This window comes from Opisthocomus hoazin, chromosome 6 (assembly GCF_030867145.1).
Source record: "Opisthocomus hoazin isolate bOpiHoa1 chromosome 6, bOpiHoa1.hap1, whole genome shotgun sequence".
Classification (NCBI taxonomy): domain Eukaryota; kingdom Metazoa; phylum Chordata; class Aves; order Opisthocomiformes; family Opisthocomidae; genus Opisthocomus; species Opisthocomus hoazin.
Window position 1 is genome coordinate 41,037,052 of NC_134419.1, and position 26,260 is coordinate 41,063,311.

Genomic DNA, 26,260 nt, shown 5'->3' on the forward strand with positions numbered 1-26,260 from the left:
GTTTTCAGCCTCCTTTTTTGTCTTCTCTGATCTCTGACAGGATTTGGAGGGAGGCTGTTCCTTAACTATTTTTACAGTATGTACTTATATTTGACCTATTCTTGCGGTATAATTTGTGAGTAAAGTTAGAGAGGGAAATAGTTTTATACAATTTGACACAATTCTTCATGTGAGGAGACAAAGTCAGGATCTCCAGCTTGGAAAGGATAGACTCTGTCTGTGAGCAAATTCAAGCTCTTGCAGAGGTGTTTCCCTATAGAGTGGCATATTCAGACTTCGAGGGCAGTCGCCGACCCTCTTCTGCCAGGTAGAGACACTTGCTTTAAGCCCTCCCCTTGGTAGTGCTCTCCGTGGATCGTCCTGCAAGACTACGTGCAGTACAGCAAATAGACTTGAAATGTGGTTGAATTGGGTAGCATTGCTGTAACGTGGCAAACATCACCGGCCAGCCTTCGGCATAGGGCCTAAATGGTTTCTTGGAAGTGGTTGAGCTGCACTGACATGAATTTAGTACTCTGCCCAAGTCTTCCCAATAGCAAAGCAGTGTGCGTGGTGACAAAGGCTGCTGAAGACAGCTGAAATGGCTCATCTACCTCTGCTTGGTGTTACCTAAGAACATGGTTGTGGTTGCATGCAGTCAGTTCAAAGGCTCAGTTACTTGGATTTGAAACTGGAGGGAAGGACTGTGAAATATAGCAAGCATTACTGAATTTCTGTACTTGTGCTGAATATTCTCCCAGCTGCTAACAAATAATCTTTAGACAGTTTGTGGAGATGGTAGGGGCTGGGGTGTGACTGTGTGTGTGTGTTTCTTAGCAAATGAATTTTGCTAGATGTTTTGTCTGTTCATTTATACAGTAATGTCTTGAGCCCGGTGTGCTTCTGACGTTCATGGTCTGCTAAGGAACGAGTGCCATAGCTTCACTCTGCATTTTGTAGAAGTATATTCTTTCCATCTTTAGAATCTGTCGCTAGCTTGGTTCATTTATGCCCTTTGTCTCTTGTATTATGAGATGATGTGAATAATCACAACTTATTCCACTGATGAATTTACAGATCTTGACTGTTTCTCGCCACAGCTGACTTCTAGACTGGGTCCTGGTTGTCTTCATCAATGTGAAAGTATTTCCATTACTTTGATTATGGCTGTTGCTCTTCTCTCTACCCATTTCGGTCTCTTGCTGTTCCTCTTTTAAGGTGATGAGGACCAAAGCTGCTTATGATGTTTGTACTGTTGATTTTAACTCTGACATGATGATGTTCTTCATTTTCATTAGGAGAAGCAGAGAAAAATCATAACACTCAGATTTTTTCAACCTGGCTGATCTTATACATGAGCAGTAGTATTTAGGTTGGGATCCTTTATTATTTTAGGTCTGTTTTTACTTCACGTACACCCATATATCACTCAGTGAAGTCTTGACATCCTCTTAAAAGAGGACATTTTCTAAAATTGGTCTTTCATATCAACCTCAGAACATGCAGATTTACCCGTGGAAACTTTCTTATTTTGGTCTTGTCTAGGTATTAAAAATTGTTTTTTAAGCTATTTTTCTGGTCTTTGTGGGCTCTTGCATCATTCTCATCATGCTTAATACTGGAGTGTCTACAGATACTACGGAAAGATGGGAGGGGGGTTTTTTGTATTCTTACATGTGTTTTCCTTTTTCCTATTCCTCATCATGAGTTTTAGGTACAGTTTTGAGTGTTGGGGTTTTTTTTAATTATTTTTGTAATATTTTTCTTTATTTGTGAAAGGGAAAGTTAAAGAAATGTTTCTACCACTTGGAGAAGTGGTTGTGGTTGCTTTGGGTTTCTGTGGAACTTCATGACTGATTTCATGAACAGCTGGATATTCTTTGATTTAATTTCACCTTAATGTGAAAGATTATGTTTGAAATTAAATGAATTGTTGACTTTTTTCTTCAAAAAGTGTGCAGTGAGCTCCTTGGCAATCTCCTTGTATGTTGGTTTCTCTCCTCTAGGAACTTTTGTGGTGTTGTGTGTAGCAGATTAAAGGAGTGTTCAACCTAGAGATGAGAACTGAAGAAACGTCATTGTTTCTTCCTGTACTTTTAATTACAGATACAGAGGACTTGTATGAGCCTCAACTCCATTGTGTAGCACCAAGCTAAGCATGTGTAGCTGGTAGGTCTAAGTTTGTCTTACTGTTATCAAAATGTGGATGAAGGACATTCTCCCCCATCTATGTAAGGTGTCTCCGTACATGTGGTTAGCTTTCTGTAATGTATAGCCTAAGTCTTACTTTCTGCCTGCAAGGGATATAAAGAAATGTTTGATTTCTCTAAGAGTCATTATTCAACTGTCCATCTTGCTTCTAGACATTTCTTTTCTTGACTAAACTCAATTTCTTCAATCTTTTCTTGTACATCATGTTTTAATACCTCTTACTTTGCTTGCCTTCCAATTAATTCTCCAGACTGCTTTTCATCTCGAAGTAGGCTACCAAAATTGGACTTGACAGGTGGGGTCTTCATTACTGTTGAGCAGAAAAGAGTACATTTTCCTTGCATCTAACATTAGTCATTGTTACTACTATATTCTAGAAAAATACAGGCCCTCCTGCTCCCACAACTCTCCCAGCTGCCGCAGTGGAGTTAGGTTGCTGACTGATTTTTTTACATTTTGGATCCGCCATTCCCTTCAGACACCTTCCCCCCGCAGCCCCCCACTACTGCTGCCTCATCCCAATTATCTCCTGCTTGATCCTTGTCCCTTACATTGCTGTTTCGTCAGTGCTAGTCCTCACTAGCTTTCATTTTAAAAGACTCTCGTGCGGTTATTTTAATCTTAATTGTATTGGAAAGATTAAGCAAAGTGGTTTTGGTTTTTTTTTTTATCTGCTTAGGTTTTGCTACGTTTCAGTGCCTGGTTATCTAATAAATACTATCTGCAAAAGAGAACAGGGTAATCACATCTGGACCAAGCCTGAGATGTAATTTGATTACGTAGAAAATTATTGCTTTAGGTGATGCTTTTCAGTTACTGGTCTAACAACTTCAGAATACTTAGTTTTATTTCATATTTCCTGAGTTGGCTTATGAGAATGTCACATGAGAAAATGCCAGGAACGTTTTTTAAGTTGAGATTTACTATGTCTGCTATTCCTCTGTTCCATACTAGGCCAGTTATCTTGTTGAAGAAGGAAACGCTTACTGATTTGTAAAGAAAATGTTAGTATCAAACTAATGGTCACTGTATGACACTTAACTACCAGGTGCTTAAGCACTGGTGTTTTGTTCCAGCAGCTTTCCAGACACAGAAATTAACCTGCAGTGGTCTGTAGCTGCCGAGTTCCCACATTTCCTAGTCAATAATGTATTTCTATAGTTCATAATGACAGATTCTTCTCTTTCTCGTTCTACCCTCCCGTTTTTGCAGAGCTGATGGTAAGAAGGCAAGTTTCTTCCTCCTTCGTTCTAGCCTTCTTAGGAGGGGAGAGAAATTCTTTCATGCACAACCCCTGTGATTAAATGCTGCTTTTTAGAAATGTTGTTCAGCAAAAGAGCTGGTGTGATTCTGTGAAATTTAAGAGCTGACCGTAAGCCACTTCATCATAGCGTGAAGACTAACCCAGGACATCACTGACCATCTCTTGTCAGTGTTGTGGTGGCAGGGTGTTTGCAGACAGAGGAAGCCAAAATGACCGATTTATCAGAGGCAGCCTCTCGGTGTTGTCATATTTGGGTCTAACGTTTGGATTTTTCCTTTCAGTCCGTGAATTGTTGTTCTGCTGTGGAATTAGCCTTTTAGTGCTGCTTGGAACGCTGCTTTTTGAAATGATTTATGCAGTACTATTTCCTTGCAGCTTTTTTGTAGCTTGTGATTTTTGGGTGGCTTCGCCCCTCCACCATTTATTGCATATGCTAATTTTTTCCCCAAAAGGTGACTCTGAGATTGTGCCTATGGAGTGAAGAGTTGGACTGAATTGTCAGAGGCTGTGGGATGAGCTATTTTTAGCTGTTGGCATTTCAGGCTGGAACACTTCATTCTGTCGTGCTTGTTAATGAGTCATCTGGAGAAAATGGGCTTCTTGCTTTCAGAGAGGGTCTGTAGCAAATAATAATAGGCTAATCTCTGCAGGAGATATTCTGTCAAGTAACTAAAGCTTCAACTAGAAAATATGTTGAAATGGAGACTTATCATCTCCCTGTAAGAATGAGCATGTACTCACTACCATTATTACTGTATTATGATGTATATGAAAATCCCCAGAACTAGAAGACTGATGAAGAGCCTGGTAATGGTATAATAGTGAAACTGTTTTGAGAAAGAAGGTTAATTGGAGACAGTCACCTTTTGCAGATAGAGGAGAATACATAGTTGCTCCTAATTCAGAACTTTGTCCCCTTCCTGAAATCTGAATATCTTGGCTAGTTCTAGGAAGCTTCTGGAAAGATGCCTAACTAGATCAGCCCTACATAAGGCTTGCATCTCTGAGAGCGCCTCAGATTCATCAGCGTCTTTGTTTTGGTCCTTACTGAAGGTCCTTACTCTCCTTTGACCTCTTTGCTCAATGTTAGGAGGTTTTGTACTGATGCAACATGGTAGGCTTTGTTTTGCAGCTGAAAAGGTGACCACTCAAGTAAAAAACTTAACGTAAGAGTAATTAATCAGTGGTTCATCTGTTGCTTCATTTTTCTCTTATTGAAATTCCAGAGTTCAGTAGTGCAAACAATTCATTTATAGAAAAATCTATGCAAAGATTTAGGGAGAACTGTATGAAAGATAGGGGGGGAAAAAGACCCCCAAACCCTATTCTATAAGGGAAATGATGGAAAGGAGAGCATCAGTGTCAAGTCTTTTTGTCACCTTTGGTACTTCTAATGCTGCTTACAATCTATATGTTTACTTTCTTTTGTTTACACAGCTTCCTCTTGTAAAGCGTATTATAAGCCCGAAAAGGCCTTTCTGTTTTGGTGGCAAGGGGATGTGTCCTTTAGAGCTAATAATTGTTATGCTGCATTGATTATTTAGCTGTTTGGGTTTGCTTTTTGCAGTTATCAATGGAATTTTCAATGATCAATGGAATATTGAGATAAAAGAGAACATTTTGTCTTAGCACATTCAGATAAATATTTTTGCATTATTAGCACCTGTTTGACCCTTCAACCCAGACTAATTTAAACCATCTTCTCGCATTGCTGTGGTCACTGTAAAAAATGCTGTGAACCGATCAAGTTCAATGATGCTGATGTTACCAGTGTCTGCTGCTCCGAAATAACCCACACGGCTTAGAGTGGGTTAGTCAAGATAAATACTTTACATTTTAGAAATTTGGCGTATATCTGCATTGCAGACAGTAGTGTTGTGGTCAGATCACTTGAGAAACCTGTAAGTAAGCTGGTGTGTCGGGATCCATTTAACCGCAGTGGCATGGGAGTTTGCGTGGGAAAACTTTCCCTGTGGCTTAGCAGAAAGAACCGTACCTCACCATCAGGCTGCTGTGGCCAGCCTGCTTCCAACTCCTGATCTCATCTGCTTGTGGCTAGTTTGAGTGTCTAAGTACACTCCACTCACCCTATTGGTTGGCCTGTAAGTGTCTCCCCAGTGGGCAGTTTATGCACCTTCTCAAGTAGCAGTCTACTCTAGGGAGCCAGTCCTTGGATGTCGTCCCACTGGTGTCATTTCTCCTGCTTGTAGGAGAGCCAGGATTTTGTCTTTTCTGAAAGCGAAAGGAACGTATGTCCATGTTATCCGTTCTGAACAGTTCTGGTTCCTTCTTTCTTAAATCTCCTCCCCCCCCCCCCCCAGTATCCTAAGATATTGAAAACAAACAGTTGATTCCTTCTGTAGCTTCCAGTGCCACCTAATGAAAATAAAGATGTGGACACATGATTATGTACATACCAAAAACTTACCGAAAAGAAATATATTTGGGAGTATGCATGTGTGCTTGTAGTAATAAATATTGCCTGTGTTTTTCAGCTGCAGAAATTTGTTTTACCCTCTATCAGTAGGCGACTATCTTCAGCAATATTCAAGACAGCTGCACTGAGAAGCAGGGAGGATAAGGAGAACTAAAATAGAAATCTTACTTGGTGTTTACTGTTGGTTGTGCTCAAAGCAGGGGTTTCTGCACTCATTATTTGTTCATAAGGAAAATTATTGTAGTTCACTGCACGTTAATAGGAGCTTAGAGTGGACGTATACTGTCTTCTTGGTCTACTTAAATCTACAGATTTTTTTTAATGTTATCTTGGTTTAAATTTACTGGCTGGTTACTGATTTAAAATAATTTAAAATAGCACAAGGGGTGAAGGAAAATAGATGTTTTGGCAGCATAGTTGAATTGCCATGAACTACTTACATTATTGTAAAGAACAAAAAATTGATTTAGATTGTGGTTAACAACTGTCACCATTGTTTTGGACTTTGTGTTAATAGGGAATATTACTCAGATAAAATGCTTCTTAATCTGAGTGATGTATGGAAACAATTAGTTTTTAATTTGGTTTTGGAACAGCTCTGTCTGCAAAACTTTCTGGTATTTTATCGACTCCAAATTGGAACCTCAACTTCACAACTCGGTTAACTTATTTTTTACTGTTTTGATGTATTTATAGATAAAAATGCAAATTGTAAAGTTACTATAGTAAAAACTTTCTCTCTGCCAGGTGTGAGCGTGCATATGTTTGTTGGGTTTTTTGTCAGCTCTTTACAGGCATCTTGATATTATTTGCACTACAGCCTTAGATAATCTAACTTGTAGCAAAGATAAGGTCTAAGATCTCTTGATGACTGAATACTTTTAACATTAAAATATTCTTGGCAAATATTCTATTAAGTTAAACAAATTGTCACTTTGTGAGCTGGAGTAAGTTGCTGCTTGTGAAACAGCAGTTTCAATTAGCATTCACTAAGGGTTTATTGACAGTTACCACCTGGTTTCTGCTGTGCCAAGCGGGAAGCAGCTATTGCAGTCTCGTATGATTGTTGCATAATTAGGATTATGATCTCGAATTGATTTTAATTTTGTGAATCTAGTTGTATTTTCAAAACCAGTCAGTGTTCCTTGTTTTCCTGTATTTTTATGGAGGGACAAAGTTATTGATGTTAAAAGGCTTAAGAATTATGCTGCTTTCTAATATGACAAACAGCTTGCCCTTTCATTGGTTAGTTAGTAAGGAAACTTGGCCATGAATTTACTGGTGGGTCTCAGACAGCGTGTATTCTTTCCATAGTACTCATGAGAAGCAAACAGAAAATGACACAGTTTTTTTGGAAGGAGTGTTCTTGTGTACAAGCTGCCAAATGTGTACTGGGAACATCAGGAGGAAGTGTAAATGTTTTTGTAACACTGCTGAGAAATAACAAAGGAAATGACCTTGGTCCTTAGTGCTCCAGAACATACTTTGGCACATCCAAGGATGAAGAAGGTAAATGCTACGTATTTTTCCCTGCCTGCAATGTCTTTTGACCCTTACTCGCTATGCATAAGGGCAGGGAGCTATTTCTGGCTACGGTGTTTTGCAACAAATACTGTAGTACGAATTCCTAGATGTATCCACAAAATTTTCAAGTCTTGACTGATTGTTTGGAAGATCTTCTTCCAGAAAGACAGTAGGGGGGGAAGCATTAACTTGTAACGAATTACTGAACTGATGGAAATTCTCTAATAGTATTTTTGATTACCTGTCTTCAGGTGAAACCTCTTAAAATGCTTTGATTAGAAATTTAATGCAGGGAGAGAAATTTTAGTCTTCTTGACCTATGCTATAGTAATCGTATATAATACACATATTTTAAGGTTTGTGAAGGTACTCTGTGTATATATAATGTGTGTGTATCTAGTGTTTAGTGACAGTTAGAATCAGAAATGTAGTCTTTTAATAATGTAGTGGTATAGTTTTTCTTTTCATTTTCCTGCAGGATTTCAGAATATCAGCAGTAAAACTTGCCTTGTGGTGGCTCAAGCTTCTCAGTGTAATCGTGTGCATTTTTGAGATAATGTAGAAGAGGAAGATACCCAGATAATCTGGAACAAGGGGGGCTTTTCAAGAACGCTCGCATAAATTTGCCTGACTCTTTGCTAAGAAAAGAAAAAAAGTTACTTTGAGAAATGTCTTTAAATCATGATCCTTAAGAGCTGATGTTTTAACCTTACATTTGAATGACTGTTACTTTTTCCATCTTGTTTCAATATGCCTAAATGCAAACACATGTGGAAAATGTTCTTTTGGCTTTTATCAAACTGACATTTAAGTGCATTTTTTTTTTTTCAACCTCTCTAACATTTGTGGTAAAATATTTCAAAGCTATGAATCTTGCAATTTGCCTATGCGTTTTTTTTTTAGTTCTTTCATATATTAACATTTGGTACTCATAATCCTAACCTGGTTGGAATTACTGGCTTTTTTCATTTGCTGTTTGTTTGGATGAGGTGATTAGGAAAATACTTCATGTGAAATTCTAGTTTGCAACAGTAAATACTTCCATGAAGAGTCACTGTTTTCTGAACTTTAGTAAATAGAGGAGAAAAATATGATAATTTGCTATATTCAATTGTAGCAAGCATATTCCTAACACATTGAGCTTGCTGTTGGGTTATATCTCCATGGTGCTAACCTGTCTCCAGTACTTCCTTTTCAGCATGTTTCATTCTTCCCCTCTACTCCCCTACCCGTTCCCAAGCTCTTTAATTCTGTGCCAAGCTAATAAGGAGAAGAACTAGCTCTGGGTAAAGTCAGTCATTGCCAAGCAGCTGTTACATAGTTTTCTCATGTACCTCTGCGGTTGTACCTCATTTCTAAAAGGCAATATTTTTGCTCTTTCAGGTCCAATTTTAAGTAAGAACAACCAATTATATCTGCATCTCAATCTTAACTGGTTATACGTCAAAGACTAGGGATGAAATGGTTCATATATGTAACTATCCTTTCTAGGGGTTGAACTTTGAACACCGTGTTGTACAATTTAGAAAGAGAAATTAGATACGATTTTTAGAGTTAAAAATGTGAATTACTTTTCTTTTTACCCACAGTGTTTGTCCCAAAGTATTATCCCTTTTGCTTTTGTTTAAAAATCATACCTTGTAGTTTAATTATGATATTTGAATCTTAAGACTAGACTTTTTCCTTAAATCTGAATTAGGTTTTACTTAGGATCAGATCGTGAGGGCTGCAGCTTGGCTGCTAACGCTGACCAGGGCAGGCTGTCTTTCTGGACCCTGTGCCCCATCTGCCTGGCAGCGTGGCTGCCGGCGTCGTGCTGGCGTTGGCCCAGGCTGGGGTGCAACTGGGAACGTGGCAGACGAAAGGCATAACTACTTCTGCCGTGCCCTGCAAAGCAATCGGGATGCGGGTTTGGCGTTGCTTAGTTGTTTGTGTTGATTTATTCCTTCAGGGTTTTCTTAAAAAATTGAATTAATATTTGGTATTCTTTTTTGTAGTTCTGCTGAGCTTTTAGTATTAATAAAACAGGTTGTATATTATGATGCTCACTCTCTCACATATTTTTTTTTCTTTAATTTATGGAGTGATTTCATCGACATTCTGACACAGGTTACTTAATTTGAAGATTTTAAAGTAGGTTTTAAAAAAAAGCAATTAAAAGGATCAAGCATCTGTTGGTCAATGTATTAGTCTGGTTCTCCTCACAGCTGAACATTTAAGCTATTGCCATGTCTTAATACAACTACTTCTTGCAACTAAAAATAAATATCTGGAAAAGGTGTCAGAATAACCATTAATTATGATTTTTAATTAAAATCTAATTATAACTCATCCAAGAGCTTGAAAACATACCAAATCCTAGTCTGCCTTCCTCCTTAGAGGCATCAACCAAGGCTGTCTCCCCAGCCCCAACCTACCTCCAAAAAAAAAAATAAAAATTACAGACTTATGTGGAACTTGAAACCTTTTATTGATTATTTGAGGTTTCCGTCTTAGTGTTTTTGAAGGTTTCTATAATGCCAAACAAAAATGTACAATCCCCTGGAAATATTGTATTATTATCATTATACAAAATAACCAGTTTTTTGTCTTACATTCAGGCTGTCATTATCCGGCATACAAAAACAAAAAGGGCAAAAATTATTTTTCTCTCCTCTCTAGCTGTTTTTGGCAGCTGATTTTTTTTTTTTTGGGTGTAGCTCCCTGCTGATGTATGCTATTGAGTACATCTTAGGTAATAAGCAGATACATCAAAAGATATCCAGGGCAACACACCCTGCTACAAACCAAGATATTACTTCTTGCAGAGAAGTAGCTTCTGACATGTGCATCAGAAGTGGTTTTTTGCTGGTGCTCTCTCTAAGGCAGTTAAATGTAGGGTATTCTCTGGCCATTTTCCTCTTCAAAAAGAATTTCTTTGTAGTCTAATAGAAGTTGTGTCCAAAAACTTAGCAGCATTACCTGAATTGCTTTAATTTTCCTTACTGTAGCTCCCTTGCTTGCTGTTGTCTGCAGTCAGTTGTGGGGAATGTTTTCTGTGCTTATTTTTGTTGTCAGTTTGGTTTTGAAACCATGGTGAGCCAAACATGACTGTATTTGTTGCTGTGTAACTTAGAACCAGAAGATAGTAGTCCCAGCTCAAAAAAGCCTCTAATTTTGTGTAGAAAGCGAGCTACGGGAGATGGATATTGATCCAGGAGAGGATTGCCAGTCATTAGGCTGGGGAATAGCCTCGGGAAGTCACACAGCCTTGCCTGATAACTTTTTGTAGACATTATGGTGAAGGATAGTCTGAAGGATGATTTAAAGTAGATTTGCTAATATTCATAGAAAATTCTAGTAACTGGACACTGGCTGATATCATGGGTTAGGGAGGGGAAAAGGTATTTTTGTTGACTGCTTTGTGCCCGGAGGCTGTTGTCAATCTGAATGTACCACATGAAGTGTGGTATGTTCAGTGCCATAAGGCTTTGCAGGGCCTTGAAAACGTAGAGAAGCGGTTTCTGCTTGAAATGGCTGAGAAGGGGCTCGAAGAGGGGGGTGGCGAGGGGCGAGCTGATCAGAGGGATGGATAGCTGACACGGATGATCTTTGCAGTTATCTGAAGGGATTAGCTATTGAGATGAGTGCATTCATCTGTAGAGTATAGGAAATCATGCTTTTTAAGAGGTGCTGTGAGATGGTACGTTGTAAGGTTTAAACATCGTTTCCTAAGAGGACACAGAAGATGAGCAGTGATGCTCAGGCTGTGAGCTGAGTGACAAACAGGGTGGGGGAATTGTCAGCAGTGACACTTACTGGGAGGAAGTTCTAACAGCTGCCTCCAGTTTGAGGTAATGGCATGGCATATCTAAGAGGAGTCTGTGCCTTTGAAAAATAGGTCTCCACCTACTCTTCGTGTAAAGAGATGCATTTTCTTTTAAAAAAAAGTGTTAAAAATTTATTCTCATTCTTGTTTGTATCCTTTTATAGAATAGATTCTTCCATTACCTTCTTACACTTTTTTTAATTGCCATTAATTCTGTCAAAAGTGAAGTTACTGAAAAGGCTCACCTTTCAGTATGAAGTGCAATTAGGAGTCAATCCTTTTTTAAAAAGGGAGGGGGAGGAAAAAGTGCAATGGACAGAAGTGCTGCTGCCTTTAGTATAATTGAGCAAAACATTAACATATCCTCTTTGGTCAGTGCTAGAGCTGATCAGCAGTATCACAGCTGCAAACATATGCTGCTGCAAATGCAAACTTGTTCTTGTTAAAATACGCTGTAATGTGGTGAACAAATTCATGGTACCAAAAATAGGGGCCCCTCTGTATGGTGCTGATGGTGGGATTTATTATTCTATTATTTAAGGTAATGGTATGTTACTGGGTCAGGAGAAGGGTCACGGTTCTCAGATACAGCACAGCCTAAAGAAATACTCAGAAAGACCAACAATCGTAGAAGGTGAAACAAAAATATTATTCAGTCTTGCTCATAAGGTTCTAATTTTCTTGAATTATCCTAAGTGTGATAACAGCTTAGTCCCGAAGCACACACAGAAGCTCTGTTTAGTGTTCCCGGGCCTCGGAGCAGTTTCTACAGTTGAACTTCCCTCCTCAAAATGAGGAGTTTTATAAAGGCAAATCCCGTGTTTGAGGCGTGCTGGAATGACAGTTGTCTCTTTGCAGGTCAGACATACAGCAGACAGCGTCCAAGGCAGTGTTCCCACACTGCCTGTGCTGTCTGCTGACATTCTGAAAAATGCCCATCTAACTATTCATTTTTTTTAAGATAAAAAGCTATTGGCATTCTTAATTTCAAGGGCATTCTTGATACAACTTGGTTATCAGGCTCTTGTGATTGAAACAACACAATTTATATCATCTTTTAGTGTCTCATGGAGAATGACCAGCAAAAACCAGTTTTCTTGTATTTGTACAAACGCTCATTCTATTATATATAGCAGACCTTTAGAGGTGTTGAGTCTACTACCTTAATTCAAAGAAAAGGTGTTAGATCTTTGAATGTTCAATCTGAAATGGTGAAAGACAGTTGTCATAGTTTGTCTTGCTCTGTTACGTAATTGTAAAATAATTTGTTCAGATTATTTCTTAGATTACGTAGCAGTTATCTTGAAATCTATAATATACAGACAGTATTTTAAGTCTGTTTACAATTTTTCCCCCAAATTCAGATACTACATATTTTATTCATTCAAACTACAAGTATTTAAATACATACTTATCTAGATTTAGAGCTGCTAACGTGAGTGATCAACTACAGTGTACCAAGTCTATAAGGTTTAACAAGCCATTAAGTAGAGACATAGAAACAGTAGATGTCTAGGTAAAAGAATTAAAATATCAATTGGTGTGCTTGTTAGATATACCAGAACACAAAAAATAACCGTGTGATTTGGGCAGTACACTCTCAAATAGATTGAAAAAGTAAAATGTCAATTAAATTAAAGAACAAATATTTCCAAAATGTTAAATTGGTTCATGACAGTTTGTATGTTTTTACTTCAGAAGCAATTGTTAAGAGATCTGTTGTTTTTTATTTTTTTCCATTCTCAGCTACTTGCTGTCATTTGAGGTTTCAATTACTTGACACAGAATTGCTGGATAATTAGTAGTGTGGATAACTGTGAAAAGCATATGTAGTAATTTAGTTCTTGATTCGTTCTAATTGTCTGCCCGTTGGTAGTTTGCTGGGGTGAGTAGCTCATTATTCCAACATTTCAAATGGCAAGTAGTGTAGAAATAAAAATGCTCTTATTAGTAACATAGTATTGAAAATCAAAACCTGTTAAACAAACAAGTCAGTATTTGACAAATCTATCCCGAAGTCCCTGTTCACATGCTCTAAGGAGAGTGAGGATGGGGGAGAGAAGAGGGGTAGCGTTGTGACATAGTGTTCATTTTTCACTGTGTCTGAAATAATGATGTGTCACTCTTTTAAAAGATGCTAAAGGTGAATACCATAAAGTATGTTGAAGTACATCCAACTGGGCAACCTTCATTTGTTAAAAGTAAACATCTAAAGTTAATAGATTTTAAGGGCAAATCTGTGCTATTAATTAGGGTTGACCTCAAGGTCATTTTGAACCTCCAACGTGCAAACAAATTTTACAGTGAACATTTTAACTTGCCTGCAGGAGTGCTTCCTTTGAGTCCAACGTCTGCTGCGGTGGTTATTCCTGCCATGTAATCCACTCGTTCTGAAGTGTGCTTGGAGTTTAGAGGCACGATGCCGTGTTTGTGGACAGTTGTAGTTTCCTTTTTGGGATGCTTCCCGTTCTACCGCCTGGGACTAGGGAGAAGGCCGGGTCTGCAGCTGTGGTGCGCTGTCATCAGAGCTGCAAAATGCATCCTAGAGAAGGAGGAGTGTCTGACAGAACTCTGTCTGGGTCTTAACCCGAAAGTTTGATCTGAAATAGGAGGGTAGATATTGCCGTTAAAAGTTTCAATTATTTGTTTTAACGTTCAAACCTCATAATGTACTACTGAATGTTACCAGAGAATGCTGTGTTCTCACAGTAGCATGACTTGAAGGATATGAAAGCTCATCTGGAGACACTTGGCTTCTCTGTTACCAGGTTTGCTCATGTAATATTAGATTTGATCATCAAAGTGCTTCACCTGTCAAAATGTAGTATTTCATGTGAAAACTTAGCACCGTTGTTTGGGTCAAGTTAATTTTTAATTAGACACCAGATCTCAATCTTCTCACTTAGTTTTACATTCTGTTTCTAGCTTTAAAGAGGAGGAATATGTATCAGAATGTCTTCATTTATATAACTTTTCTTGAAGCGTATAATATCAATCTAACAGTTTGTTGCAATCCAAGCTTATGCTTCAGAGAAAATGTTTTTTCAGTTATTTACTCCACTTGCAACTTTAAGGTGAAGGAATCAAGTAGGCATCACACTTTGCTTTGTAATTTGGACAAAATCTAAATAGGTGTTCCCCACTTACACCATGTGTAACAACTAATGTACCTGAATTTCGTGTTTTCAAATAACATGATGTCATCTATTGCTAATCTTTATCTCATCTTTGAAAAAAAAATATTTGTAGTGTTTAACTTTTTTCTTCTCTACCTTCTGTTGTTTTGTTTTTTTTTTTCTCTTAACAGATTTGAAGAACTTGTGAAGAAGTTCAAAGTAGAGTATCATGCTGGTGGTTCTACTCAAAATTCCGTTAAAGTGGCCCAGGTTTGTTCTTACTTAAAGAATTATCGATAATTTGAAGGGTTGAGTTTAATCACCTTGATGCCCTGTATTGTGTGTGTGTGTCACGAGCGCTGCTGGGTGGGTGCGTGTGATTCTGTTGCTCGGACTATGCTTGTATTTTTTTACATGATTTACTTGTAGTTTTGCTCTTTATTCTTTTCACACCCTTTCTGTTGAGGTTATAGTTACAAATACAATGTACGTAGGAGTGGAAGAGGGGGTTTTAAGCAAGACTGAGCCAGGCTCTTGTCAAAGGTGTACGGTGGAAGGATAAGAGCCAAGGCCAAGGTCAGTTAGGAATCTTCCAGTGAGATGGAAAAAAGGGACAATGAGTAAACAGAGAAGTTGTTGAATCTCTGTGCTTGGAGACTTTCATAACTTATCAGGGCGAGTCCTTGGACAACCAGACCTGAATCTGAGGCTGGCCCTGCGTTGGGTGGTGGTTGGACTGCAGACCTGCAGAGGTCCCTTCTGGCCTGCATTGTGCTGTGATTCTCACCACATTTATCCTGGAAGAACTTGCAAGTTTGTCTGTAAAAGATTGAAATGTTAATTTTTTTTTTTTATACAAGAATCATTTTTCTGGCTGTGGGTATGATCAATAACAGTGATGAGGAGTTGGTTTTCAGGTCTATTAGCTTTTCTCTAACTAAAGTAGGCCTTTTGTCCCAGTAGTCCTAAGCATATACCTGTGTGTCTATTTTTAGCTTGTGAAAGATGTACAAATCCTATAAATAAAAGTACATAAACTGTATTTATAATCTTTTTGTTAATGATCCTGGCTTATTAACTTCCAGACTTCCTATATAATTAAAACTTACTGCCAGATAACATTAAATGCACATTTGGAGGAAATTAAGTTATAATTTATCAAAGGTTGCCCAAGCCAATAAAAAGGAAAAATTCATTATAGTAATAATAGCTGTATCATTGTACAAATAATTGCTGCTTCTTTACTAAGGTTTTCATTTGCTGAAACCCCAAATGTCTTGAAAATATGTGTAATAAAAGTATTTCAGAACAGAGAGAAATGTAAGTTGTATCCGCTTTATTGTATATAGCGTAATTATGAAATGGTTATGTTTTTTTGAAAATAGATAGCTTTCAGAGCTCTTTTTTTATGATTATGTGGTCATGCCATTGTTTTTTCTTCTGGTACTTTAAAAAAAACCCTCTTCATCAGGAGAGCTCAAGAATGAATCCTGTGTCAGTATGGCTGTTGCTTGAGCTCTGGGGATGGTGTAGAGGTGGTGTCTCTTCCATGACGGCTGGTTAGAGGTCAACTTCTTGGAGGGAGCTGTGCAACTGAACTGTTTATTAGTTCAGCAGCACGAAATTCTGCTTCCATTCCTCCATCTAGATTGAGCAGGTTTAGAAACAAATGCGTATGGTAGACTCAAGAGTTTCTAAACTTGAAGTGTTCAAAGAATCCAGGATTTTATTTCCATCTCTCCTTGAAGTGACCTCTTTGACATCAGCTAATTTATTAATAACTGTCTCGTACTTAACTGCCTGTTAACCTGTCAGTCCAGGTGTTGTTCAATAATTGCACTATAAAGTACACAGAACCTCTATAGAGTCAATGAAAAAGGTGAAATCTAAATCAATGAAATGTAGGGGTTTCTATGTCAATGCTCCTTTCTTACACTGATCAGGTTTTGTCGGTGAACTTTTCCCTTTACCTTGGCTCTGAGTTGGGAGCCTTATTTGGCTCCAGTTGCCATCTGGAATTGTATTTGTCTCCAGAAGGGTTGTCATCTCCTAGTTTTTGTTTCAAATCAGAGTGAAACTTCAAACAGTTGTGCATGAATAACATAACATCACTTACAGGCTTGAGAAAGAGGGATGGGAGGGTGAGAGGGAGAGAGAAGAGAATTCTGGAAATCTTGAAAGAAGCTGTTATTCTGTAAGCTTTAGCAGAAGAAAAAAGCGAGGATAGAAAAAAATAATTTAAATGTAAACAAAAAACTAGAAATTCTGGAAGAATTTTTGCAGCAATATCCATTGGCATAATGGAGACAAGAAGTGTGTAAGTGATCTTAGGTCTGAATGACAAGTGTTTATGTGTTGAAAGGAACAGAAGAAAGCAGCGGCTGATGTAGGAAGGCTGGCTGGTGGTTGAGAAGTGAAGGACCAATAAATAAGTTCAGAGCTCTGAGGTGGCCACGCTCTAAGTGAATGTGGATCCTCTGCAAGAAGACGTGTGGGGAAGAAATCCTAAGAATACAGGGCTTATTCATTTCTCAACTTGTGTTAATTAGGGGAAAAGCTTGAAAGAGTACGCAAAGAACTGAGAGATAAACTAAAAATGTTTCTTTCAACTGTTTAAAAGTTGTTGAGAACTAATGGCATGTTAAAGACAAGCATCTGTGGAAGCCTGACTGCAGCGGCATGCAGCTGCCTGAGTAGAATGGCTGGAAATGAACCGATGGCCTCGGAAGTCTGGCAGTTGCTTTCTGTAAAAGTTCATTTCTGAGCGGGAAGAGTGTATTATTAAGGAGTGTAGTAGGAAAATTGGGGAGTAATTAATAAAATGATTGGAATAAAGAAAAGGAAGAATTTAAGAAGCGAGTCATAGATAGGGTCATTGAATTGTTTCAAATAGTCTGCTTCTTTGAGGGTCAGAAAAGCAATACTGTGTTGAAACAGAAATACCCAAAGGCAAAATGAGTGGGGAAACTTACAGTATAGAATATGTTTAAAAAGGAAGAGTGAAACTGTCATATGCTTGCTTACGTGGTGTATGGTGATCACTTCTTCATGCTCATCTATTTTGAATACTTCTTTTGTATCTGTAAAGACAGTGAGATCTACTCAAGAAAGACTATCTCTGTTCCTGAAAAGGATAAGCCAACTTCTTTAAAAACAAAAGAAAAAAAAGAGAAGGGGAATAAAAAAAGAAAAAGTGTTAGAAATAGTGTATTTATCATGTGTGAGAAATTTGAGATGGTAATCACAGAAAGAGGCAATAGGAAGAAGCTCTGAATTAGGAAGAAAACTGGGAAGAAAATGAAGCTTAAATTGTGGGGTTTGGAACTAAAATTTAAAGCAGCATCAGCTATAATGGACATGAAGATTTTAGAAGTTTGCGAAGAATTAACCAGAATTGCAGTCAAGCTGTGAAGAGTAGAATTAGATTTTTTTTTTTTCCTAGCATGTTAACAGAAAAGAAAAATCTGAAGTACAGCCTGAAGGAAGAATTCGGCAGGTAGGGTACCAAAGGGTGCCTTGGTGTATTTTCAGCGTTGTCTTGCAGCAGTGTGCGTGGCACGCTGCAGGAGCGAGCGATGCTTGGAGAGCATTGTGAGAGTCAAAAAGCCGAATGTTGATGGCCCAAGGAAAAAGGTCTGCACGTATCAGGGACTAGAGAAAGGATTTTTTTTGAAGAAATGCTGCTGCTGGGCGATGGAGAAGACAGATTTTTGCAAAAGGAAAGGTGGAAGAAGAGTCAAAACATACATTAGAGGGAAAGCTCTGAACAGGGAAAGGAGGGAGCAAGTGAAAAATTATCCTGTTGCAAAAGAAATGCAGAAAATTGTTGGATTAAAAATTGAGAGGATGGAAGATAAATAATCAAGGGGCAGAAACCTGGAAATTTCAAAAGTGTATTATATAAGTATTTTTATAAGTATATTAGTATTTTTGTTTTAAATACCTGGAAATGATGAAAGGGAGTACCAAGAACAGTATAAAAGCAACGAAGAGCATACTGAAGCCAGTGAGATACGATGTTTATGTTCAAGGTCTTTGGGATATTAAAGTTGGTTGAACATACACAGATCTTCAGAAGAGTGAGGAAGTCAAAATTGTTTTGGCTTGACCTAACTCATGTTATGAAGGGGGGCTGGGAGGGGAGTGATTGATGTGTTCCAGAAATGACAGTAACAGGCATTAAAAATGGAGAAGATAAAATAAATGAGATTACAGTTTAGTCATTCCTTAATGAGTTTAAATTAGCAGCAAATTATATCTTGGCGATATTAATTCATATTAGGAGAAGAATAGTGACAGAAAAGTGAAGAAAGTGGAGACAGAAAAGTGTATGAGGGAGAAGACAAAACTGTTTGAGGGGACAGGAACTTAGTAAGCTGGAAAGAGAAAAACAGTCTAAAAATCCCAGTGTGGCTCTGATTCTGTGTCCCTTGCTGTCCCATCCTGGTTTCTTCCTCGCCAGTCTGCTTTTCCTTGTGCCTTGTCATCTTGGGTGTAAAATTTTTCACCTGGAAGAGAAAAGAAGGCTAACTAGAACCGAGTGAGTACTTCTAAGGCCTTAAGGAAAAGTCTTCTTGAAATAAATATGATTTTGTTTGGTACTGAGTAGAAAAATAGAGACAAACCATAAAGAATGGGGTGAGGGGAAGAGGAGTAACGATAAAGCGTTTTCCTGAGTGCGGTACAGTACAGAGAACAGTTGGAATCCAGATGATCAGTAAAATACAGGTAAAGCACTTCTGGAGGTGCTGTGTTACTATTAGACACAATTGTGGTGGAGTTTTTTTGTTTTGTTTTTAGTTTCTTAACTCAAAACATGGGTACAGTAGGGAGTGTTAATAACTTTGCTGATGGGTACAGTAGGGAGTGTTAATAACTTTGCTGGATCAAGCTTTAATTAATCGGGCATCATTCACTGAAAATTGCTTGGTAGTACTTTGGTAAATGAGGACTAGAGATGATGAACTGAACTGCAATCATTTAGTTTCTGGAACAGAAACTTAAGTTTAACTTTCCTGTTTGCTTTAGTGATCCTGACATTGGAATTATCCTTTTATGCTAACCTTTAGTTTTGCTTTATGCTTAAAGCTGAAGTTATGATGCGTGCTTAAGAGCAGGAGGAGAGTGGGGGGTACCAAATTGAAACTGCAGTGTGCTGCTCTGACCTTTACTTGTCTCATTAAATTTTGGCTTTATATCTAATATGATAGGTGACATCTTGCTTTAATCTGAGCCCTTGCAATCCCTCCAAATGATTGGATCCATTATATTAAGTCTATAAAATATGCATACATGTAACTGCATGCAGTTCATAAATAATGTATTGTTTTAGAGTTCTGCCAACAAACTAAATTCAGATTTGTGAAGACAGTGTTTTACTACTTCTCAGCTTCTTTCTGTAATTTTAATTAAGACTGTGCCTGTCTAGCAACAGACAGTGATCTGGAAAGGAAAAAAAAAAATCTGAAACTTTTGATAGGGCTCGTGACTGTAAAGTACTTAAAACAGATAGCTTGCAGGCAGGGCAAGTATTGCTGACCAGGCCGTATTTGCATGATTTTTATCAGTGTTAATTTTGACTTTGGGGTGCTGAGGTTAGAACTGCAAGGAGTGGTCTTTGAAGTTTAATCTTTCTAACTCAAGTGCTGGATTGCAAGTCTAACTTGATAGAATTTTATAACTTGTATTTAAACAATACAACTTTGGCAACAAATGGCACATTTTTGTCCTTGTTTTTCTGGAATTGCATATAAAAAATGCTACATTCTTCATCCTCAGAATGGGTGCTCTTGGTTTATGCTTAATTTCTTAATAGTTCATTTTTATTCTAACAGTTCTACTATTGCTGTGGATCTAACTTAACAGTAACAGAGCACTATATTTTATTGTTTATTTGTCCTCAGAAGAATCGTGCAATTCTCATAACACAAGCTTTATTACTAATGAGGCCGTGTGAACTCAGAGGAAGGTAGCTTGACACATTCAAGTTGAATTTGTAGGACTGGCAGACAAGGGAAAAACAGAAGTTACAATTCTCAGGAAGCTTTTATATAGATGCTCTTGGGACTTCACAATAATATTTTCATGATACACACATCGGAAAATCGTAATGACTCCCCATTTTTTCCCACAGTACCTCCCTCTCTCTAATTGTAAGCTTTTGGGGGTTTGTGTTTGTGCAACATTTTTGCAAAAAGCCTACATACTGTTGTTAGGCATTGTAAAGAAACTAGAGTATGAGTTTATTTGCTCTTAATAACGTTGATTAGAATGCCTTTTAAATGAGGGGTATAACTAAGAGACAATAAGGTGATTATTGAGTTCTCTTGAGCATTGGTGTCCCACGGTCTTCTGCACGTCAGGGCAGTATGACGCTTTCCCAGTATCAGCCTGTATTTCCAGGGCTTGTAACTTCATCCCAATTTTTATTCTTCAGTGGTGATTAACTGGGTCTGTTAATCTAAAGTGATTGTGCTTTTTAGTATTCTAACAAACTGACAAGTTTGAGAATTGAATTTGGAAAAATGAACAGATTCAGGCTTGTTTATAAAAAGCAATATGTGCTGAAGGCTTAGATGTCTTTTAAATTTTTGCTATTTGTTATGTGAGTAATTAGCCAAACCTTGGCTTTATATTAAACATATGTGTCTACTGGGTCATGTCATGCTTAATCAAAAAAATGTCTGTAAAATTACAAATTTATCTGTGAAAAATACTTGCAGGCAGAACTGCATTTTGTTACAGAATATAAGCTGTAATCTTGTAAACATATAACTAGCTCACTGCATCTGGTTCCATGCTTTCAAAATTAGGTTTGTATGTATTTTCAAAATAGTACCCTTGGCTAAATATTACTTACTGTATGTAATCTACAAAGTCCATCACACATTAGCTGTTTGGTGTTCAGTCACTTAGTGATTTCCCCCTCACTTTCCTGTCTTGCTGTATAAATAGGTGTATAGCTGTAACGAATTTAATCTTTAATTCACTTGTGAAAATTTCTGGGTTACTTCTGTATGTTTAATTAGACTGAGGCACAGCAGGAAGAAAGGTTTGACTTGGGAGCAGGTCAGCTAGAAATGGTCTCTGCTCTGCTTATTGTGTGCTTAAATTCACTGAAGCCACAAATACCTTTCTCCAAAAACTGTTTCTGGAACAGTGCTCCCAGAAAGTGCAATCAAGTCCCCCCCACAACTTTTCCCCCTGTGTAGGGGGAGGCAGAGAACGTTTAGCTCTGTACCCTTCCGTTGACCAAAAGGAAATAGGTAAATTTTTTATTTTTTTTTCCAGGAGAGGTAGGCTCTGTGCTTTCTGAACCGTTTGGGTCAGAATCTTAAATTCCTCAGCGTTGGTTTTGGCCTTCTGCTTGATATTCCTTAAGCAGCTTCATTACATCCCCCTACTCAGATGGGCTTGGTGGCCCCAGCAAACATGTGTTTTCAATATTTTCAATAGTTCAATCCAGCTTACAAGGAAAAGTATGAAAAAGCTCTCTAAACCATTTTCTGTTTGGTATGGTTTAATAAACCTAGGGGTATACCTCACCTTCTTTGCCAGAAAATGTTGCCGAGGCATGTGTTTCCCTCTGTGCCAGCTCCCGCAGGTTTCTGCTGTGCTGCGCCAGTGTAGCGTTCCACCAGCTCCTGTCCTGCAAGTGCGCGTACCTGCTTCTCAAACCTATTCAATGCAAAAGAAGATAAAAACAGAGAAGGAGTTAGGTCTTGTAGCTAATTTTTTTCTTATGTATACCTTGCTACAGTTTATGTGCTACTAGCCAGTAAACAGAATCTCTGAAGCATCTATCCCCAAATTATATTATCTGTGTAAGCGTCTGGCAGTGCTGTGGCCAGTCCTTACAAGTAAGACTTGTACTTGGCGAAGGAGTAACAAAACATGCCTCAGTGCTGACAGAAATAGCTGTTTAAGTTTGTCTCTCTGGAAATACAATGGTGGCTATTCCCACTATTGCAAAGACTATGTCCCATTGGTGGTGTCACGGTGGACAGTGTCACATGCCAGTGACATAAATCTCCCGAGCTGGTTATTCTCTCAAGGGTGCTCTGTCATTCATGTGCATTTCCAAATTAGCTGGTGTCAAACACCACGGGAATGTGTCCATAATTCTGGCGGAGCAGACAGCCTTTCCTCTGCAGAATTATTACACGCAGCTTGGGAAGCTGGTGTAGTGACTAAGCTGATGGGTACAGAGATCGGAGAAATTCTGTTACATCAGAGAGCTGCCGAGGTTTTTTTGAAAACCGTAGAGAAGATGGCTAGACCTTTTACCCTGCTGTACCTAAGATCAGTTTTCAAAGCCTTTTTCAGAGCTATTTGGGACAGTTCAAAAAAGCAGCGAAATCACTTCATCTTCATGGCAAACTCCACAAAATTCTAGGCTGATTTCCCCCAGGTTACCAAGCTGGGTACTTTTCAAGCTCTTTTTGTGCTGGTGGAGGAAGCCCGTACATTGTTTCTGTGGTTATGGGTCAGATGTTGAAAGTAAATGATGCGGCAGTGTGCTGGAGGACCTAATTTTTCAAGGTTACTGACAGGGAAGCTTTTTTCTGCACACCGGCACTGGTTGCATACTGGGAATAACTGTGTACTATTCTCTGTCTTTATTCATAGGCCTGGGAATATAGATTCAGCATATACCAGGATGGTCAGAAAATGAAGCTTTAAAGAGCCTGTGGCGCTTTTTCAGATTCTGCAAGGCCAGGTCCCTAAATTTGCCCTCTTGAAAATGAGGCAGTTCCAGTTACGCCATCGTCGGTCTGCAGCAGACTTTGTTATGAGACAGATGGTAACTGTTAAGCATGGCAAGACAAATGTCCTTATGTGCATCACTTTGGCATGGAACCGAGTGGCTGGCTGCTGGTCGCATGGGCTTGCCCGGTTGATGCACCAGAACCACATCCACTTATTGCTTCAGGTCTTGTGCCTGGCCGGCAACATCAATAGCACTGTGGGAAGAACATCTTTGCAATAAGTCACATCCAAAATCACTTGAGAAAATCAGTAAAAAGATTTGTACAATCACACTCCCCCTAAATCCATTCAGATAGAATCTTGAAACTCTCTCCTCCTCAGTGTGTTTGAGTGAGCTTCAGAGTGCATATGCATCCTCTGTTCATCCATCCAAAATTATAATTTATTTAAATGATTAAAAACTGTTTCCATATTCCAGAGTCATCAAACATCAGTCACCCACATGTAATCGGAAGGCACTGTATGAATGATAGCAGTTGGCTCCTCATGGGAGTGCAGTTCAGCTGCCTGCGGCTTGACTCAGCTTCTGCGCCTGTTCAGCTATGTTAGCACCGTGTTTTGGAGCTGGAAAAGTTTGTCAGTTTTTTCGAAAGCAACCAAGGAATTTGGGCTCTGTCCCTAAGCTAACGTCCAGCTGAGTGAGTGGGCTCGAACTTCATTGGTTTTTAGTTTGGTTTTCCCCTGAGTCGGTCCCACCTCTAACTTGTAAGCCATACTATATATGAGAGTGAAACTAACCAGTGCATTCCCGAATTTAAGCTTACCCTGCAAATAAAGATGTTTCTAGGTAACACAACAACTGTCGCAGGCTGGGATTCATCCTGAAGAAATAAACAGCTGGAGGTACCAGTGAGCCAAGTCTAGGGGACCTGGTTCCAGGAGTGCCATGCTGTGAACCCTCCAGCCTTTTTGTCCGCAGAGTGGCGATGGGACTTTCTCGGAAGCTTTCACGCTGCGAGGCTGTCCATGCAGCGGTGGACTGATGGCACTCCGAGAGCTGACTGACATTTACTTCACTTGTTCCCATTAGTTGACACTGGAAGGAGAATGACTGCTTGATTTGGCAGTCTCTGAAGAGAGGATAAATCCCTGTGCTTTGCTGATTAATTTGGCGTGCCACTCAAGTCTTGGGAGCTTGGGAGCTGTTTTATCCGTAGTAGCTCAATAAGTTACATAACTACATCTTTAGCAATTAATTAATGTTAAGTGATGTGATACAGTGGGGAGTTAATTGCCCTGGAAATCTGAAATGCTAAGTTACAGGGGTTTCTTGCACATCTTTAGAATACTGCCTGTTGAAAGTATACTTTTTTTTTTTCCTTCCCTGAACAAGGACACTGAAAATCTTGCTGTTAGCGAAGAACTCTGTGCAGGTTTGACAGTATACTGTTCCTGGAGACCTAGTGCGTTCTCCAAAGTTGAGATATATCAGTATAACTTCTTTGCACATTTATTAGATATATTCACAGGTTTGTTGCCTAAACCCATTCTTTTCTCTCTTTCAATAACTTGTGCTCAATCCAAGTGCATGGATGTCTGAGTTTGTGCTTTGGAGTTCTGAATTTGGCTTTGCTGCAAACTTGTGTTGTAGCTATATACTAGATTAGTATACCTTTCTCTTGCTTATGAATATGATGGAGATAATAGTGGTTTATCAGAATGGAAATTTAATACAGGAATTTACCTAGTCTTTCGAAGAACACAAAGGGATAAGGACCTTTTTTTAGGACCCTGAGCATGATTTCAAAGGAACATGTAGGATTGTCTTGCCAGTCTCCTTAGCAGACTGTTTCCCTGGCCTTTGCAGTGATCAGTGTCGTGTGCTATTCCGTTCAAAGAAACGATGTGGGATAATGCAGTGAACTCCCGGTAGGCAAGTCTTATCCTGGGATTACCCCATCAGTAGTGGATTTGCACCCTGACCTATTAGAGTTGGCCTGTAGGTATTCTTGTTAGTAGTATATATGTCTAGTCTTTTAAAAAAAAAAAAAATCCTAAAATTTGACCTCATTGCTAAGTGTGGAGTTTCATGATTTAATTATTGTTGCGGCAAAATAATATTTAGGTGGATTTGGCCTGTTATCTTCTTCCATTATATGCTAGTCGATGTAAGAAGAGTTAAGTTTAAATATCCCAGCAAAGTGAAATGACTACATCCAATTAAATGGAGTTTGTTCATGACGTTACAGTCTGAACAACTAAATGAATGAGTTCAAGAAAATTCTTTACTCTTGTTCTGTCAGTGGTAGCATGAATGCATTGAGATACATTTGTACACCCTAAGAACACAAGTCTTTCTTTTGCTGTCATTATAGTCGTACAAATGCGCTGTAGGATAAATTAAGCTGGTTAGTTTGTCCTTTAAAAATACATCACAGGGGTCTCATATTTTTAGTTTGTAAATAAAGTAAGTAGAAGGATTTTTCTTTTAAAGGCAACTTTCCAGAGCTCTCTTGGCCTCTGAGATGAGCTGGGATTTTCTGCCTTTTTCATGCATCTTACGTGGAAGAAATTCTGTGTGACTGTAGATTAATTCCATAGTCTACAGTAGATTATTATTAAACAAAGAAGGAAACTTGTTGACATAAATGTTTAATATTTTTATTATTCATTGTTCATGTTTTTAAAATACTTTGTGTACAAGCAGAGCCTACCGTGGGTGTGATTGATCAAAGAAGCTTACTTTTGTGTGGCCTCAGCAGTTCTCACCTCTGATCTCAAGATGGGTTAGCTTATTCTGTAACAGCTGCTGAATTGCTGCAGCCTGCAGGCTGGAATATTAAGAGAAAATAGGTGCTGGTTTATTTTAATTTACCAGGCTGTCAGCTGCGGTAGCTCAGTAGATATGTCATGAGCAACTGAATTGTTCCTGCAGTGAGGGCAAGGCTTCCTGGGAAAGGGATCGGAAGTCTGCTGGCTGAATGCTGCTAAGCTCGCCGATGGAAATCTGTTCTGCTCGTGGGTTGGAGCTCTGTGCCTAGACGAGAGCCCGGAAAAGCAGCCCTTCCTCTCTAAAGGGGGTGTGTTACCGGAACCTGTCTGGATCGTTAGCAGTGGTGTCCAGCTATGTCTGGAAGGGCCCCTGCCTTATTACGAGAGGGAGTTTGATCTCAGGTTGTTGGATCTTCAGTTTATGAATATAGCTAACGACA

The 26,260-nt window shown here is 38.7% G+C and overlaps 1 protein-coding gene across 2 annotated transcripts in view; it reads left to right on the forward strand.

The window, feature by feature from the left end:
* ADK (adenosine kinase) overlaps positions 1-26,260 on the forward strand; it is a 289,560-nt gene that overhangs the window by 65,689 nt on the left and 197,611 nt on the right. For both annotated transcript variants that reach the window (XM_075422902.1, XM_075422903.1), the window contains exon 4: positions 14,531-14,609. In XM_075422902.1, coding sequence (XP_075279017.1) covers positions 14,531-14,609 — 79 coding nt within the window. The remainder of the gene's footprint in view (positions 1-14,530; positions 14,610-26,260) is intronic.